This window comes from Oncorhynchus tshawytscha, linkage group LG01, assembly GCF_018296145.1.
Source record: "Oncorhynchus tshawytscha isolate Ot180627B linkage group LG01, Otsh_v2.0, whole genome shotgun sequence".
Taxonomy (NCBI): Eukaryota; Metazoa; Chordata; class Actinopteri; order Salmoniformes; family Salmonidae; genus Oncorhynchus; species Oncorhynchus tshawytscha.
The window spans coordinates 14,041,664-14,058,858 of record NC_056429.1 but is presented as its reverse complement, the minus strand read 5'-3'; the positions used below and the strand labels follow the sequence as shown (position 1 = coordinate 14,058,858).

Sequence of the window (17,195 nt, the reverse complement as noted above, 5' to 3'; positions counted from 1 at the left end):
GTTCTTTTGTTTCCGGCCATTTGAGCCTGTAATCAAACCCACAAATGCTGATGCTCCAGATACTAGTCTGAAGAAGGCCAGTTTTATTGCTTCTTAAATCAGTACAACAGTTTTCAGCTGTGCTAAAATAATTGCAAAAGGCTTTTCCAATGATCAATTAGCCTTTTAAACTGATCAACTTGGATTAGCTAACACAACGTGCCATTGGACACAAGAGTGAAGGTTGCTGATAATGAGCCTATGTACAGCTATGTAGATATTCCATTAGTTTCCAACTACAACAGCTACAACAGCTACAATAGTCGTTTACAACATTAACAATGTCTACACTGTATTTATGTTCAATTTGATGTTATTTTAATAGACACAAAAATGGCTTTTCTTTCAAAAACAAGGACATTTCTAAGTGATCCCAAACTTTTGAACGGTAGCATACATATTACCTTAATTACCTCAACAACCTCGTACCACTGTACATAGACTCGGTACTCCTTGTTAATAGCGTCGTTATTGTTACTTCTTTTCTTATTTCCTGATCTTCTCATGCATCTTAACTCTGCATTGTTGGGAAAGGGCTCATAAGTAAGCCCTGCATTCGCCGCATAAATGGACCAACCTCTGCCTCATAAACCTTATATCCGCGAGGAGGAAGAATTAGATATTTATCTTATGTAGCCTAGGTTTTTGTATCATACTTTTATTCTGAAACTATATTGTCATTATTACTGACAGTACTCCTTTAAGACTTTTATTGTGAAGCACTTAAGCATTTACAGAATCACATGCGCATGTTGAGAGGGAAAGAGAAGAGTTTTGGATGTTGATAGAATTGCTACTTTACTTGGCTGTGTTCATGTTATCAGAGAACTAATACAAGATAAAGTACTTTACCAATTGTAACTGTGAGTTATAAGACTCACTAGTCCTCCGGAGGAGATTGAATATAATATCGACAATCCAGAAATTAAGGTTACACTTATATTTGAATAGGGCCCGCATGCCATTGTAATTAACTCAGCCTCTGTGTAGCTGTATAGAAAAAGATCAACAATCAATATTCCCTAATTAGCTGGAGTGTACAGGCTTTGCCTACTGCCTACGGTGGATCCATAAAGATCATTAGAGCTTCAATCTGTTTCATAACCAGGAAAATGGAACGCCATTATCTTTCACACTTATGTGACATATTTTTTATGTGAAACAGAGTACAGTCCTGTATACTCTTCTCCGCTAATTTACATTGTTTGTATTTCAGGATATATTTAGTTGATGTGACTGTTCTGTGGGCCATGGACATGCTGTATAGATGTGTAATTGAACATGTTGTCACGGCTTTCTTCCTGCGAAGGAGAGGCGGACCAAAACGCAGCGTGGTTAAAGTTCATGGTTCTTTAATAAGAGACACTTAACATGAACAAACTACAAAACAATAAACGTGAAAACCGAAACAGTCCTAACTGGTGCATAAAACACAAAGACAGGAAACAATCACCCACAAAATACCCAAAGAATATGGCTGCCTAAATATGGTTCCCAATCAGAGACAACAATAAACACCTGCCTCTGATTGAGAACCAATCTAGGCAACCATAGACTGACCTAGACACCTAAACTGAACACAACCCCATAAATCTGCAAAAAACGCTAAACAAGACAAAAACACATCAATCACCCATATCACACCCTGGCCTAACCAAAATAATAAAGAAAACAAAGATAACAACTAAGGCCAGGGCGTGACACATGTTGTGTATTGCAATTGGGTACTTGAATGCCAACTCATTAGTAGAAAAAGTGAGTGGTCTGCGACTTTGTGAAAGAGAACAATGTATGTATATATATATATATATATATATATATATATATATATATATATATATATATATGTGTGTGTATGTATGTGTGTGTGTGTACGTGCATTACAGCAAGAAAGAACTTGAATGCCAGCTCATTTGAAGAGCCTCAGCAGATTCCTCTTTATTAAGATGATCTGTGGCTTGACCTTGTCTGCCCTAAAAAAAAGTATGTTTGCACATTGTATACGTGTTTGTGTCAAACCTCATCTCTCCCTGTACAGGGTTGAGAGGTTCAGTTGAGAGCACTCTTAGTACCCTCCTACTCTTTTCTCTTGGGATAATATTCAGGGAACCCAGTTGTGTGTGTGTGTGTGTGTGTGTGTGTGTGGGAGGGAGGGGGGGGAGTGGACCTGAACCCATATTGATTTAAAGCTCTCCATTTGAGTGACTGAAGGAGCATTTTGTTCTGTTGTGGTATGCAGAAAGCTCCTCGTTGCTGTAGCCACAGCTCCCAGGCCTTGAACCTAACCTGGAGTAAGAAGGCACTCGCAATCACACACAACTCCATAATAACAGTTAATCTTCATAAAAACCTGAATGATTACCATGGCCTAAAATTTGTTTGTTTCTTGAAAGGAACAACATTCATTCCAAATTCACATTATCAATTGTGTAACTAAATAAAACATGTCAACATAAGTTGGAAAGGAAATATGATAGGATAGGTTACCATAACAAACAGTTGCAAAAATGTTGGGATGTGCAGAGTTAACATTCAGCTTGTTCATATTGAACTGATAAAAGCTTTTTTGTTTTTGTATTTACATTTTGTGATATCTAATTATGATCTTGTCTCATCGCTGCAACTCCCCAATGGGCTCGGGAGAGGTGAAGGTCAAGTCATGCATCCTCTGAAACATGACCTGCCCCTCTGCATTTTCCTTAACACCCGCCCACTTAACCTGGAAGCCAGCGGCACCCATGTGTCAGAGGAAACCGCTCAACTGACGTCAGCCTGCAGGTGTCATGTATTGTCATATTATGTCTTGTTCCTGTTCTTTCTCTTCACTCCGTTTCCCTCTGCTGGTCGTATTAGGTTACCTTCTCTTCCTCTCCTTCCCCCAGCTGTTCCTCATCTTCTCTAACTACCTCGTTCACTCTTTTCCCACCTGTTCCCTTTTTCCCTCTGATTAGGTCTCTATTTCTCTCTCTGTTCCTGCTTCTTTCTTTGTCAGATTCTCGTTTGAGTTTCTCATGCCAGAACCAAACTATCATCTTGTTTGCTTCACCCTTGTCCCATCCTGTCGGAATCTGCCTGTTCTTCTGATGCTACGTGTTATCAGGTACCTCTGTCCGCTACGACCCGCGCCTACCCAGAGAGACCAGCAGTCTGTCGCCGCAACCCAGCTATTCTCCTCTGCTGCTAAGAAGGGGACTCTTTTGTAAATATCAGAAGGACTTTCTGTTTCATTTGTCGCCCTCTCTGAGGGTTGTCTATTTTGCCATTTTTCTACATCTGAAGAGGATCTATGTCTTCCCTGTGTTTTTTACATTAAAGGACTCTGTTTTTGTTAAACCGCTTTTGGGTCCTCACTCAAGTCATAACAGCAGGTATCTGGCCCGCCACAAGGAGTTGCTAGAGTGCGATGAACCCTGCCCTAAACCTGACAATGCTGGGCCAGTTGTGCGCTTCCCTATGGGACTCCCGGTAATGGTTAGTTGTGACACAGCCTGGGATCGAACCAGGGTCTGTATTTATTTTATTTTTTATTTCACCTTTATTTAATCAGGTAGGCTAGTTGAGAACAAGTTCTCATTTACAACTACGACCTGGCCAAGATGAAGCAAAGCAGTGCGACACAAACAACACCGAGTTATACATGGAATAAACAAACATACAGTCAATAATACAATAGAAAAAGTCTATATACAGTGTGTGCAAATGAGGTAAGATAAGGGAGGTAAGGCAATAAATAGGCCATAGTAGCAAAATAATTACAATATAGCAATTAAACACTGGAGTGATAGATGTGCAAAAGATGAGTGTGCAAGTAGAGATACTGGGGAGCAAAGAAGCAAAATAAATAACAGTATGGAGATGAGGTAGTTGGATGGGCTATTTACAGATGGGCTATGCACAGCTGCAGTGATCGGTGAGCTGCTCTGACAGCTGGTGTTTAAAGCTAGTGAGGGAGATATGAGTCTCCAGCTTCAGTGATTTTTGCAGTTCGTTCCAGTCATTGGCAGCAGAGAACTGGAAGGAAAGGCGGCCAAAGGAGGAATTGGTTTTGGGGGTGACCAGTGAAATATACCTGCTGGAGCATCTGCTACGGGTCGGTGCTGCTATGGTGACCAGTGAGCTGAGATAAGGTTGGGCTTTACCTACCAAAGACTTATAGATGACCTAGAACCAGTGGGTTTGGCAACGAATATGAAATGAGGGCCAGCCAATGAGAGCATACAGGTCGCAGTGGTGGGCAGTATATGGGGCATTGGTGACAAAACAGATGCACTGTGATAGACTGCATCCAATTTGCTGAGTAGAGTGTTGGAGGATATTTTGTAAATGACATCGCTGAAGTGAAGGATCGGTAGGATAGTCAATTTTACGAGGGTATGTTTGGCAGCATGAGTGAAGGATGCTTTGGTGCGAAATAGGAAGCCGATTCTAGATTTAATTTTGGATTGGAGATGCTTAATGTGAGTCTGGAAGGAGAGTTTACAGTCTAACCAAACACCTAGGTATTTGTAGTTGTCCACATATTCTAAGTCAGAACCGTCCAGAACCGAGTAGTGATGCTGGATGGGTGGGTAGGTGTGGGCAGTGATCGGTTGAAGAGCATGCATTTAGTTTTACTTGTATTTAAAAGCAGTTGGAGGTCGCGGAAGGAGAGTTGTACGGCATTGAAGCTCATCTGGAGGTTAGTTAACACAGTGTCCAAAGAAGGGCCAGAAGTATACAGAATGGTGTCGTCTGCATAAAGGTGGATCAGAGAATCCCCAGCAGCAAGAGCGACATCATTGATGTATACAGAGAAAAGAGTTGGCCCGAGAATTGAACCCTGTGGCACCCCCATAGAGACTGCCAGAGGTCCGGACAACAGGCCCTCGGATTTGACACTGAAATTTACCTGAGAAGTAGTTGGTGAATCAGGTGAGGCAGTCATTTGAGAAACCAAGGCTGTTGAGTCTGCCGATAAGAATGTGATGATTGACAGAGTCGAAAGCCTTGGCTAGGTTGATGAAAAGAGCTGCACAGTATTGTCTCTTATCGATGGTGGTTATGATATCATTTAGGATCTTGAGCGTGGCTGAGGTGCACCCATGACCAGCTCGGAAACCAGATTGCATAGCGGAGAAGGCACGGTGGGATTCAAAATGGTCGGTGATCTGTTCGTCAACTTGGCTTTCGAAGACCTTAGAAAGGCAGGGTAGGATAGATATAGGTCTGTAGCAGTTTGGGTCTAGAGTGTCTCCCCCTTTGAAGAGGTGGATGACCGTGGCAGCTTTCCAATCTTTGGGGATCTCAGACGATACGAAAGAGAGGTTGAACAAGCTAGTAATAGGGGTTGCAACAATTTGGGCAGATCATTTTAGAAAAAGAGAGGGTTCAGATTGTCTAGCCCGGCTGATTTGTAGGGGTCCAGATTTTGCAGCTCTTTCAGAACATCAGCTATCTGGATTTGGGTGAAGGAGAAATGGGGAGGCTTGGGCAAGTTGCTGTGGGGGGTGCAGGGCGGTTGCCCGGGGTAGGGGTAGCCAGTTGGAAAGCATGGCCAGCCGTAGAGAAATGCTCAATTATCGTGGATATATCAGTGTTGACAGTGTTTCCTAGTCTCAGTGCAGTGGGCAGCTGGGAGGAGGTGCTCTTATTCTCCATGGACTTTACAATGTCCCAGAACTTTTTTTGAAGTTGTGCTACAGGATGCAAATTTCTGTTTGAAAAAGCTAGCCTTTGCTTTCCTAACCGCCTGTCTATATTGGTTCCTAAATTCCCTGAAAAGTTGTATATCACGGGGGCTGTTCAATGCTAATGCAGTACGCTACAGGATGTTTTACTGTTGGTCAAGGGCAGTCAAGTCTGGAGTGAACCAATATCTGTTCCTGGTTCTACATTTATTTGAATGGGGTATGCTTATTTAAGATGGTGAGGAAAGCACTTTTAAAGAATAACCAGACATCCTCTACTGATGGGATGTGTTCAATTTCCTTCCAGGATACCCGGGCCAGGTCGATTGGAAAGGCCTGCTCGCTGAAGTGTTTTTTGGAGCATTTGACAGTGATGAGGGGTGGTCATTTGACTGCAGACCCATTACGGACACAGGCAATGAGGCAGTGATCGCTGAGATCCTAGTTGAAGACAGCAGAGGTGCATTTGGAGGGCAGGTTGGTGAGGATGATATCTATGAGGGTGCCCGTGTTTATGGATTTGGGGTTGTACCTGGTAGGTTCATTGATAATTTGTGTGAGATTGAGGGCATCAAGCTTAGATTGTAGGATGGCCGGAGAGTTAAGCATGTCCAAGTTTAGGTCACCTAACAGCACGAGCTCTGAAGATAGATGGGGGGCAATCAATTCACATATGGTGTCCAGGGCACAGCTGGGGGCAGAGGGTGGTCTATAGCATGCGTCAACGGTGAGAGACCTGTTTCTGGAAAGGTGGATTTTTAAAAGTAGAAGCTCAAATTGTTTGGGCACAGACCTTGATAGCCTATAGAGTTCTGTCTTACTATCTCTGCAGTTGATTGCAACTCCGCCCCCTTTGGCAGTTCTATCTTGTCGGAAAATGTTATAGTTAGGGATAGAAATGTCAGGGTTTTTGGTGGTCTTCCTAAGACAGGATTCAAACACGGCTAGGACCTCCGGGTTGACATAGTGTGCTAAAGCAGTGAATAAAACAAACTTTGGGAGAAGGCTTCTAATGTTAACATGCGTGAAACCAAGGCTTTTACAGTTAAAGAAGTCAACAAATGAGAGCGCCTGGGGAATGGGAGTGGAGCTAGGCACTGCAGGGCCTAGATTAACCTCTACATCACCAGAGGAACAGAGGAGGAGTAGTATAAGGGTACGGCTAAAGGCTATAAGAACTGGTTGTCTAGTACATTCGGAACAGAGAGTAAAAGGAGCAGGTTTCTGGGCACGGTAGAATAGATTCAAGGCATAATATACAGACAAAGGTATGGTAGGATGTGAATACAGTGGAGGTAAACCTAGGCATTGAGTGACGATGAGAGAGATATTGTCTCTAGAAACATGATTTAAACGAGGTGAGGTCACCGTATGTGTGGGAGGTGGAACTAAAGGGTTAGCTAAGGCATATTGAGCAGGGCTAGAGGCTCTACAGTGAAATAAGACAATAATCACTAACCAAAACAGCAATGGACAAGGCATATTGACATTAGGGAGAGGCATGCGTAGTGAGTGATCATAGGGGTCCAGTGAGTAGCTAGGTGGGCTGGAGACACAGCGATTCAGACATCTAGCGGGCCGGGGCTAGCAGAGGGGCCTTAGAGGGACGTCATGACGGAAGAAGTCTGTTGTAGCCCCCTGGTGCAGTTATGTCGGCGGACCAGTTGTGATGGATCCAGCAGGGCTCTGTGTAGTAAAAGGGTTCAGGCCAATTGGCAAAATAGGTATAGTGGCCCAAGAAATTGGCCGATGGGCCTCTTCAGCGAACAGTCCGATATGCTCTAGACAGCTAGCAGGCTTGCAGATGGGCATTCAGGGGACGTCGTGACAGAGGAGCCTATTGAAAACCCCCCCTCGGGCAGATTACGTCGGTAGTCCAGTCATGATGGATCGGCGGGGCTCCGTATCGGCAGTAAAAGGGGTCCAGGCCAATTGGCATAATAGGTATTGTAGCCCAAGGAGTGGCTGATGGACCTAGCCGGGAGATGGGCCTAGCATAGGCTAGCTCAAGGCTAATTGGTGCTTGCTTCAGGACAGAGACGTTAGCCAGGAGTGGCCACTCGGATAGCAGCTAGCTAGCTGCGATGATCCAGGTGAAAAAGTTCAGAGCTTGTGATAGGAATCCGGAGATATGGAGAAAAATAAGTCCGATATGCTCTGGTTTGAATCACACTGAACAGACTGGCAAGAGTTGTCCGGGCTAAAGGTTAGCTGATGAACACTAGCAGTGGCTAGCTGACTACTAGCTAGTAGCTAGTTAGCTGACTAGCTTTTGTTGGGGGTTCCGGTTCTGAAGTAAAGAAAATAGGAGATCCATACCACATTGGGTGAGGCATATTGCTGGAGAGTATGTTGAGGTTAAGAAAAATATTTTTTAAATATGCAAAGAAAAAATATATATACATGGGACACGACAAGACAAAGATGTCTGACTGCTACGCCATCTTGAATGTTGACAGACACCTCAAGCACTGCGATGCAGTGCCTTAGACCTCTGCGCCACTTGTGAGGCACGCTAAAATATTTTAAAAGTCATTTCTGAGGCCATGATGTATGAGGGAAAATAGTGAACAACTAAAATCACAACTTGATAATAAATGCTTCAAGGTTACATCACTGGAACACTAACCATAGAATTGAATGGTGATGAAGAATGGTAATGGGGTAGGACCAAGACTGCTGCACTGACATCTCCTACCATGATCAACAGTGACAGATTGAGGATCGATGACTATCAGTGCGGTTTGCCTGCCCACATTATTGGCAGTTGGTTGATGATAACATTGCTGGTGTCATTCAACAAACCCCTAGTGTCATGGAAACCATGTGCCAAGGCAGTGAACCAAATAAATGAGGGAGGATGGTATCTTTAAACCCTTTCTGTGATTTGTAATGTGACCTCATTACTTTAATCCCTATGGGGAGTGTGGCGTTAAAGCAACACCAGAGGAGAATTGAAAAACGTGTAGAACTGTCATGTAGTGAGAAAAAGGAATAGGAATTTATGCTATTTTTTAAACTCATCTACAGTTCAAAGTATTTATAGGCCTTGTCAAAACACGAGAATACAACAAAATAACGGCACTAATAGGGTTACTTGGTAGATATGCCACAACCTTCTATTCCATGTCCTTGGTTCTCTTGCTGCAAATGGGATTTGAAATAAGGCACTACCTCTATATTTCTTATAATTATGTTCGGTGCTAAGGGAAAAGAATGGAAGAATGACTAGAGATAATCAATTTTCCACCTTTGGTCTGACCTCTTTTGAAGAGTCATCTCAAAGTAGTCAATCCGGGGCTTCAAATTCCCTTTTGGCCTAAAGTCAGTTGATTGGCTGCTGTTGAAGCTCCCTGCGAGCGGATTGGACACAGATAGTTCATCTTCTGTGGACAGGCCTTTCCTGGCAGCCTCAGAGCTTGTCCAATTTCCCTTAGTTTGTGGGACAGTTGAATCTGGGACAGAAGGACTCTGGAACTGGTCCATCCCCAATATCAACCCTCGTCCACCCCTCTCTTCTCATCCTCCCTTTGAAGGTAGACATTTATTTCCTCATCCTAAGGATTACTACTTTAGCTGGACTGAACAACATTTTTACAAACAGAAACTCAAAGTACTCATTGGAGTAAAATAATCATCGATTTCTGTCAGTGTTTTTTAGCAATGTTATATGGACGGCCAGCTCTCCATCGCGTGAAAATTCAATGATACAGCATGAGCATTAGACAATTATATTTTTCCAATAATGGAGGCTTATCTGATGTCCTTAAAATCTCTCAGTCAAACACCTTGGGGAATTGTTGCTGTTGATATGTTTCTATGCCTGTTGCATTTTCCCATGTAACATTATCCATGGGTGGAACTTAGGCATCTGAACAGGATGTTTGGTAGCAGTATTGACCTGTAAACTGAACAATATATACAGTACCAGTCCAAAGTTTGGACACAACTACTCATTCAAGGGCTTTTCTTTATTTTCACTTTTCTACACTGTAGAATAATAGTGAAGACATCAAACAATGAAATAACACATATGGAATCATGTAGTAACCAAAAACAAAATAAAGTGTTAAACAAATCTCAATATATTTTAGATTTTAGATTCTTCAAAGTAGCTATCCTTTGCCTTGATGACAGCTTTGCACACTCTTGGCATTCTCTCAACCAGCTTCACCTGGAATTTCCACAGGTCTAATGTCCATTCCTCATGTTTCTTGGCCCAAACAAGTCTCTCATTATTATTTTAGTCCTTTAGTAGTGGTTTCTTTGCAGCAATTCGACCATGAAGGCCTGATTCACGCAGTCTCCTCTGAACAGTTGATGTTGAGATGTGTCTGTTACTTGAACACTGAAGCATTTATTTGGGATGCAATCTGAAGTGCAGTTAACTCTAACTTATCCACTGCAGCAGATGTAACTCTGGGTCTTTCTTTCCTGTGGCGGTCCTCATGAGAGCCAGTTTCATCATAGCGCTTGATGGTTTTAGCGACTGCACTTGAAGAAACTTTCAAAGTTCTTGACATTTTCCGTATTGACTGACCTTCATGTCTTAAAGTAATGATGGACTGTTGTTTCTATTTTCTTATTTGAGCTGTTCTTGCCATGATATGGACTTAGCCCTATTTGGTAAAAGACCATCTTCTGTATACTACCCCTACCTTGTCACAACACAACTGATTAACTCAAATGCATTAGGAAGGTAAGAAATTCCACAAATGAACTTTTAACAAAGCATACCTGTTAATTGAAATGCATTCCAGATGACTACCGCATGAAGCTGGTTGAGAGAATGCCAAGAGTGTGCAAAGCAGTCATCAAGGCAAACAGTGGCTACTTTGAAGAATCTCACTTTTTTGGGTACTACATGATTCCATAGGTGTTATTTCATAATTGTGTTGTCTTCACTATTATTCTACAATGTAGAAAATAATAAAAATAAAGATAAAACCTTGAATGAGTAGATGTGTCCAAACTTTTAACTGGTACTGCATATTTTTTAAATAATTTCTCTATTTCTACATGTTATGGTTTGCTTAGTGCTGTCCTAACAATAGGCCTACCATTCATCTATGAACCATCCTCTCCAATACTGCTGTACACATGTATATTTCTATAAGTCCTAATGAGTTTGCGTCATCCACTCCACTTCCTGTATTGATCAGTAGAGATGGTTACTCATTGGTGGTTTCTCTCCGCTGACCTGCCAGGCCCAGTTGTTTTGAATTTGAGATTAGGCAAAACAGTACCACTGGCGGCCCAAGGCGCATTTGCTATTGTTCATGTATTGTTTATTAAACAGCGAAGAGGAGCTCCAGCATCAAGCTAAACAAAAAGTAGCACATACTCTGCTGTTCTATCGAGTGTGGAATAATGTGCAATGATGTCAGAAGAAAAAAAACTGTGTTTGTTGTTTTGAAGTAACATTTTTGTTGTTCTAATATCACAAATGGACGTGGCAGTTTTCACTGCTACAATTCCAATTTTAAAGGGGAACATCTGGGGAAATAGTTTTCTTACTTTTCTGGACAGTATGATTTTTTTAAGGAATGCATTATCTTCTGGTTTGAAAAGGTTCTAAGATGACATTGGAGGAGAAGTTATAGAACATTTTATAAAGTCAATGACGACTGTTGAAAATGTTTGCACATAACACAAGCTTCTCACGTGGTAATACATTGGCACTGAGAAAGTAACTTTTGTCCAGTGATGGATGCAGTGGCAATTTTAGCATGTAAATGTTTTTGATGAATGCCAGCCAAGCTAGTACACAAAACAACACTAAACAATATATGAATTGCACTATAACAGCGACAAACGGTGCCGACAAACTGTTAGGTCTTACATAAAGCTGTCCCAACTACAGAGCTTTCTTTTCCGCAACATGGAGTGAATCTTTACCACTGCTACACCTGGTTATCAGTGGAGCCTTGTCTGGCAGCAAAACAGTTAATTCAACCTCATTTATTGCCTTTTTTAAAAACATAGCTGATATGGCTGACTTGCTTAAACAGATGTGGTTTCTACTGACAATTGAGATGTACAAACTATGGCATAAGGGAATGATGAGCGGATAAGAGGCAATAAAGGTTAAATAATGGTTAAATAAAAAATTTAATTAAAAAAAATCCCTAATTGAAATTAAGACATAAATGAGCAAGCTAAGATGGACGTAGTCAATATAACTATTTGTTCAGCACTTTTGAAATGTACAGCGACAGAATTCAGAACATGCGCCATTCTTACAGCATTCTCTCTGTCCACCAAGTCAGAACTGTACGATAAATAAAGGGGGCATATAAGCAGACAGCTAAAGCTCTTACAATATTTGATGACATTTCTCTAAAAACAGGCTATAGGCTACATGTGCACCACTAAATCAGAACAGAAGGCTAAGTTATGAGGGGGAAAGGGACCAAGTTATTAGGGTGAGGCACATGGTCTACTAACAGCTTACTACACAACATACAGTCGTGGCCAAAAGTTTTGGGAATGACACAAATATTTATTTCCACAAAGTTTGCTGCTTCATTGTGTTTAGATATTTTTGTCAGATGTTACTTACTATGGAATACTGAAGTATAATTACAAGCATTTCATATATGTCAAAGGCTTTTATTGACAATTACATGAAGCTGATGCAAAGAGTCAATATTTTCAGTGTTGACCCTTCTTTTTCAAAACCTCTGCAATCCGCCCTGGTATGCTGTCAATTAACTTCTGGGCCACATCCTGACTGATTGCAGCCCATTCTTGCATAATCAATGCTTGGAGTTTGTCAGAATCTGTGGGTTTTTGAGGATTGCCCACACGTGGGATTAAGGTCTGGGGAGTTTCCTGGCCATGGACCCAAAATATTGATGTTTTGTTCCCCGAGCCACTTAGTTATCACTTTTGCCTTACGGCAAGGTGCTCCATCATGCTGGAAAAGGCATTGTTCATCACCAAACTGTTCCTGGATGGTTGGGAGAAGTTGCTCTCCGAGGATGTGTTGATACCATTCTTTATTCATGACTGTGTTCGCAGGCAAAATTGTGAGTGAGCCCACTCCCTTGGCTGAGAAGCAGCCCCACACATGAATGGTCTCAGAATGCTTTACTGTTGGCATGACACAGGACTGATGGTAGCACTCACCTTGTCTTCTCCGGACCAGCTTCTTTCCGTATGCCCCAAACAATCGGAAAGGGGATTCATCAGAGAAAATGACTTTACCCCAGTCCTCAACAGTCCAATCCCTGTACCTTTAGCAGAATATCAGTCTGTCCCTGATGTTTTTCTTGGAGAGAAGTGGCTTCTTTGTTGCCCTTCTTGACACCAGGCGATCCTCCAAAAGTCTTCGCCTCACTGTGTGTGCAGATGCACTCACACCTGCCTGCTGCCATTCCTGAGCAAGCTCTGTACTGTTGGTGCCCCGATCCCGCAGCTGAATCAACTTTAGGAGACGGTCCTGGTGCTTGCTGGACTTTCTTGGGCGCCCTGAAGCCTTCTTCACAACAATTGAACCTCTCTCCTTGAAGCTCTTGATGATCTGATAAATGGTTGATTTAGGTGCAATCTTACTGGCAGCACTATCCTTCCCTGTGAAGCCCTTTTTGTTTAAAGCATTGATAACGGCACATGTTTCCTTGCAGGTAACCATGGTTGACAGAGGAAGAACAATGATTCCAAGCACCACCCTGCTTTTGAAGCTTCCAGTCTGTTATTCAAACTCAATCAGCATGACAGAGTGATCTCCAGCCTTGTCCTCGTCAACACTCACACCTGTGTTAACGAGAGAATCACTGAGATGATGTCAGCTGGTCCTTTTGTGGCAGGGCTGAAATGCAGTGGAAATGTTTTGGGAGGATTCAGTTCATTTGCATGGCAAAGAGGGACTTTGCAATTAATTGCAATTCATCTGATCACTCTTCATAACATTCTGGAGTATATGCAAATTGCCATCATACAACCTGAGGCAGCAGACTGAAAATTAATATTTGTGTCATTCTCAAAACTTTTGGCCACGACTGTACACATTTTGTTACTTTCTTAGCTACAGTTTACAAATCTCCCTGGCATATAATATACTTTATGCAGCAGCATACAATACATTTTTGGCCTCACCATTGTTGTGCTGTGCTCACTGGAACAGGAAAGTGGTGCAGCGGTCCTTCTTGTGGGCAAATTTTGTCATACAACTGGGAACTCTGGAGAAAAACAAGGTTGAATCATGACGTTAGTGATCTTCACATCGGAGCTCTAGAAAGAGGCCCGAGTTCCTGACTTGGAATTCCGAGTTGGATGACCATTCAAAATATATTTTCCCAGTCGCAGCTAGTTTTCCCAGTCCCGAATTTCCAGTTGTTTTGAAAACGGCAGAAGTCATGGATTGACGGCATGGCCAAAGTATTCAACCTTTTCTGGCCCACGGTGTTGCGTATGAATATTTATCCTTTTAAGCTTGGAAAAGAGACCCTTAAACCCAGACTTGGACCACACACCCACTCCACCCGAATAGCAGGCAGCGGAAGAAAAATAGTGATTTCTGTGCAACGCTTGCAATTACTCACTGATTTCTTCCAAACCACTCATTGTTGATTTGCAATTTCCAACTTGTTGTGTAATGTTTGTCTAATGGAAGATAAGCACCGATATGTTTTATCTATATTTTCTCTTCATATTGTATGACGATTAAAAAGGATTTGCCAGTAGATTGTCGATGATTCATGATGATGACTGCTTGTCTAGCTTGCTAGCTAAGAATTTGAAAGTATGATGTTGACATGATCAGTCCAATCAAAGGCAGCACCCAAAGGGGCTTGAACTTTTTTATCTCTCCTTGTAGATTTTGCGATGACATAGTGTCCCCAGAACACTGAGCCAATCACGGCGCAACTAGAGAAGATTACCAACCTCTACGCTCTGTATTTTCTGCTGGCTACCCCTCCACCAAAGAAAGCACTGAGCTAGGCTGAAACACCTGCATTTAGGAGCTGCATTACTCAAGAAAACTAAAAGAGGCCATGTTTGTATGCGGCTTTATTACCTCAATATATATGTATATATTTTTTTTTACATTCTTAGAAAACTGATACGTGACACATAATGCCAAAATAACATGCAAAACAGGCAACAACAAACTATATATATATATATGTTGCCTGTTTTGCATGTTATTTTCGTATTATGTGTCACATATCAGTCCCAGACCGAGGGTGATTGACCGTCATCTTGAACTTCTTCCATTTTCTAATAATTGCGCCAACAGTTATTGCCTTCTCACCAAGCTGCTTGCCTATTGTCCTGTAGCCCATCCCAGCCTTGTACAGGTCTACAATTTTATCCCTGATGTCCTTACATAGCTCTCTGGTCTTGGACATTGTGGAGAGGTTGGGGTCTGTTTGATTGAGTGTGTGGACAGGTGTCTTTTATACAGGTAACGGGTTCAAACAGGTGCAGTTAATACAGGTAATGAGTGGAGAACAGGAGGTCTTCTTAAAGAAAAATGAACAGGTCTGTGAGATACATACATATATATATATATATATATATATACATATACATACACATACATATATATATACACATATATATATAAACATACACATGTATACATATATATACATACACATACATACATATATATACACATATATATATATAAACATACACATGTATACATATATATACACATATATATATATATATATATAAGTATATTATTTTTTATTTATTAAAACAAATATGTGTTTCTTGGGCCCAGACTCAGAGTACCTGTCAGTTATGTCATATCTGGTGCTTTTCAACATGTTTTGTTGTTCAGTTACAAACTCCTTCCATCTCCAAATCAGAAATGTGTGAGCAAGTAGCATTGGAGTTGAGAATCACTTGTGATGGACCATCCTAAGACCCATGCAAGAAACATGCAAGCTTGAACATACACTATATATACAAAAGTATGTGGACACCCTTTCAAATGAGTGGAATCGGCTATTTCAGCCACACCCTTTGCTGACAGGTGAAACACAATCTCCATAGACAAACATTGGCAGTAGAATGGCCTTACTGAAGAGCTCAGTGACTTTCAACTTGGCACCATCATAGAATGCCTCCTTTCCAATAAGTCAGTTCATTAAAGTTCTGCCCTGGTCAACTATAAGAGCTGTTATTGTGAAGTGCTCACAGAATGGGACCGCTGAGTGCTGAAGGCAACACAGATGTCTAGAGAGGTCCTCTGAAAAAAATCTATCCATGTGAAATTAAATGTGTGAACCAAAAGTTTTCAATAAACGTTGCCATTTCATGTGTAGACGTGGAGTTTGGTCAACCATCCTATCCTTAGCCTATAGTTTGTGGTTGAACATATTTTGCATACATATAAAAAGTAACCAAAACAACTGTTGCAACTGAGCTCCATGGAATCATCACAATTCATAATGAATTAATTGAATCAATAAATAAATTAATGGAGGCTTAAAAAAACGATCTTCAACTCCCTTGAACAAGATAGAGCTCGTGCGTTGTTATGGTCTGTGGGAGGCGCACGCTCTCAAACACATCTCCGTGTAGAACAGTCGCCCCGGAGATACCGAATAGAAGAGAAACTGGGACCACACAACTCCCACCATGAAACAATAGTGAAACTGTCCCGCTTGCCGGGAGTATCTTTCCCAGAACCAGACATTACCTTTTTATTGTCTCCACCGAGGCTGGTGAGGTTGAAATATGGAAACGGCTGCTTCAAGATGTTTCCTATTGCTCACTCAGCTCTTGCTCGTCTGTCAATTAGGTAAGAACTTGATATTTAATCTTGTGTTTTCTCATTATTAGTACATTTAAAAGCTTTTTTTTTTTTTTTTTTTTTTTTTTTTTTTACTTGATGATTGTTGATTCTGTTGGCTATGTGTTTTTCTCTCCACAAGAATGCAGTGCGCGTGAAGTTCAGGTTCAAATCAACTTCGCTAGTTTTTACAAGCCTACCTTTTACAACCTTCATTGTATGCATCATGGATCCTTTTTACTGATTTGTATTTAAACCTAAACGTAAAGCGTAAATTGTTTTTCAGCCTATATTAAATACTCTCGACAATCATGATGCACAAGTGTTGTGCGTCTTTGGAGTAGCCTACAGTAGAATCATGTTGTTGTCCAGAAAATAAGTGGTAACATGCTCCCTTTGTAATGTCTTATTATTATCTCATCACTTGCGTAGCACACACCCGGGAGTCCTTGTTCTGCAGCGAAACTTAATTTTATAGTTTTGTTACATTATTTTATCTTAATTGACATTTAGGCTAATTTTACAAGGGAAAAGAGAGCTGAAAGAGATGATAGAATGGTAAAAGCACCTTTGGCAGCAATTACAGCTGAGTCTTTCTCTAAGCTTTCTACACCAGGATTGTGCAACACTTGCCCATTTATTTTCAAAATTGTTCAAGCTCTGTCAAATTTGTTGTTGGTCATTGCTAGACAACCATTTTCAGGTCTTGCCATAGATTTTAATGTAGATTTAAG

At 41.4% G+C, this 17,195-nt stretch overlaps 1 protein-coding gene across 4 annotated transcripts in view; it reads left to right on the top strand.

Annotated features, from left to right (window-relative positions):
- Nucleotides 1–16,202: 16,202 nt before the first annotated feature.
- Nucleotides 16,203–17,195, top strand: part of LOC112221070 (receptor-type tyrosine-protein phosphatase zeta) — a 95,319-nt gene continuing 94,326 nt past the window's right edge. For all 4 annotated transcript variants that reach the window (XM_024383427.1, XM_024383359.1, XM_024383283.1 and 1 more), the window contains exon 1: nucleotides 16,203–16,470. In XM_024383427.1, the coding sequence (XP_024239195.1) occupies nucleotides 16,407–16,470 (64 nt within the window). In that variant the 5' untranslated portion in view covers nucleotides 16,203–16,406. The remainder of the gene's footprint in view (nucleotides 16,471–17,195) is intronic.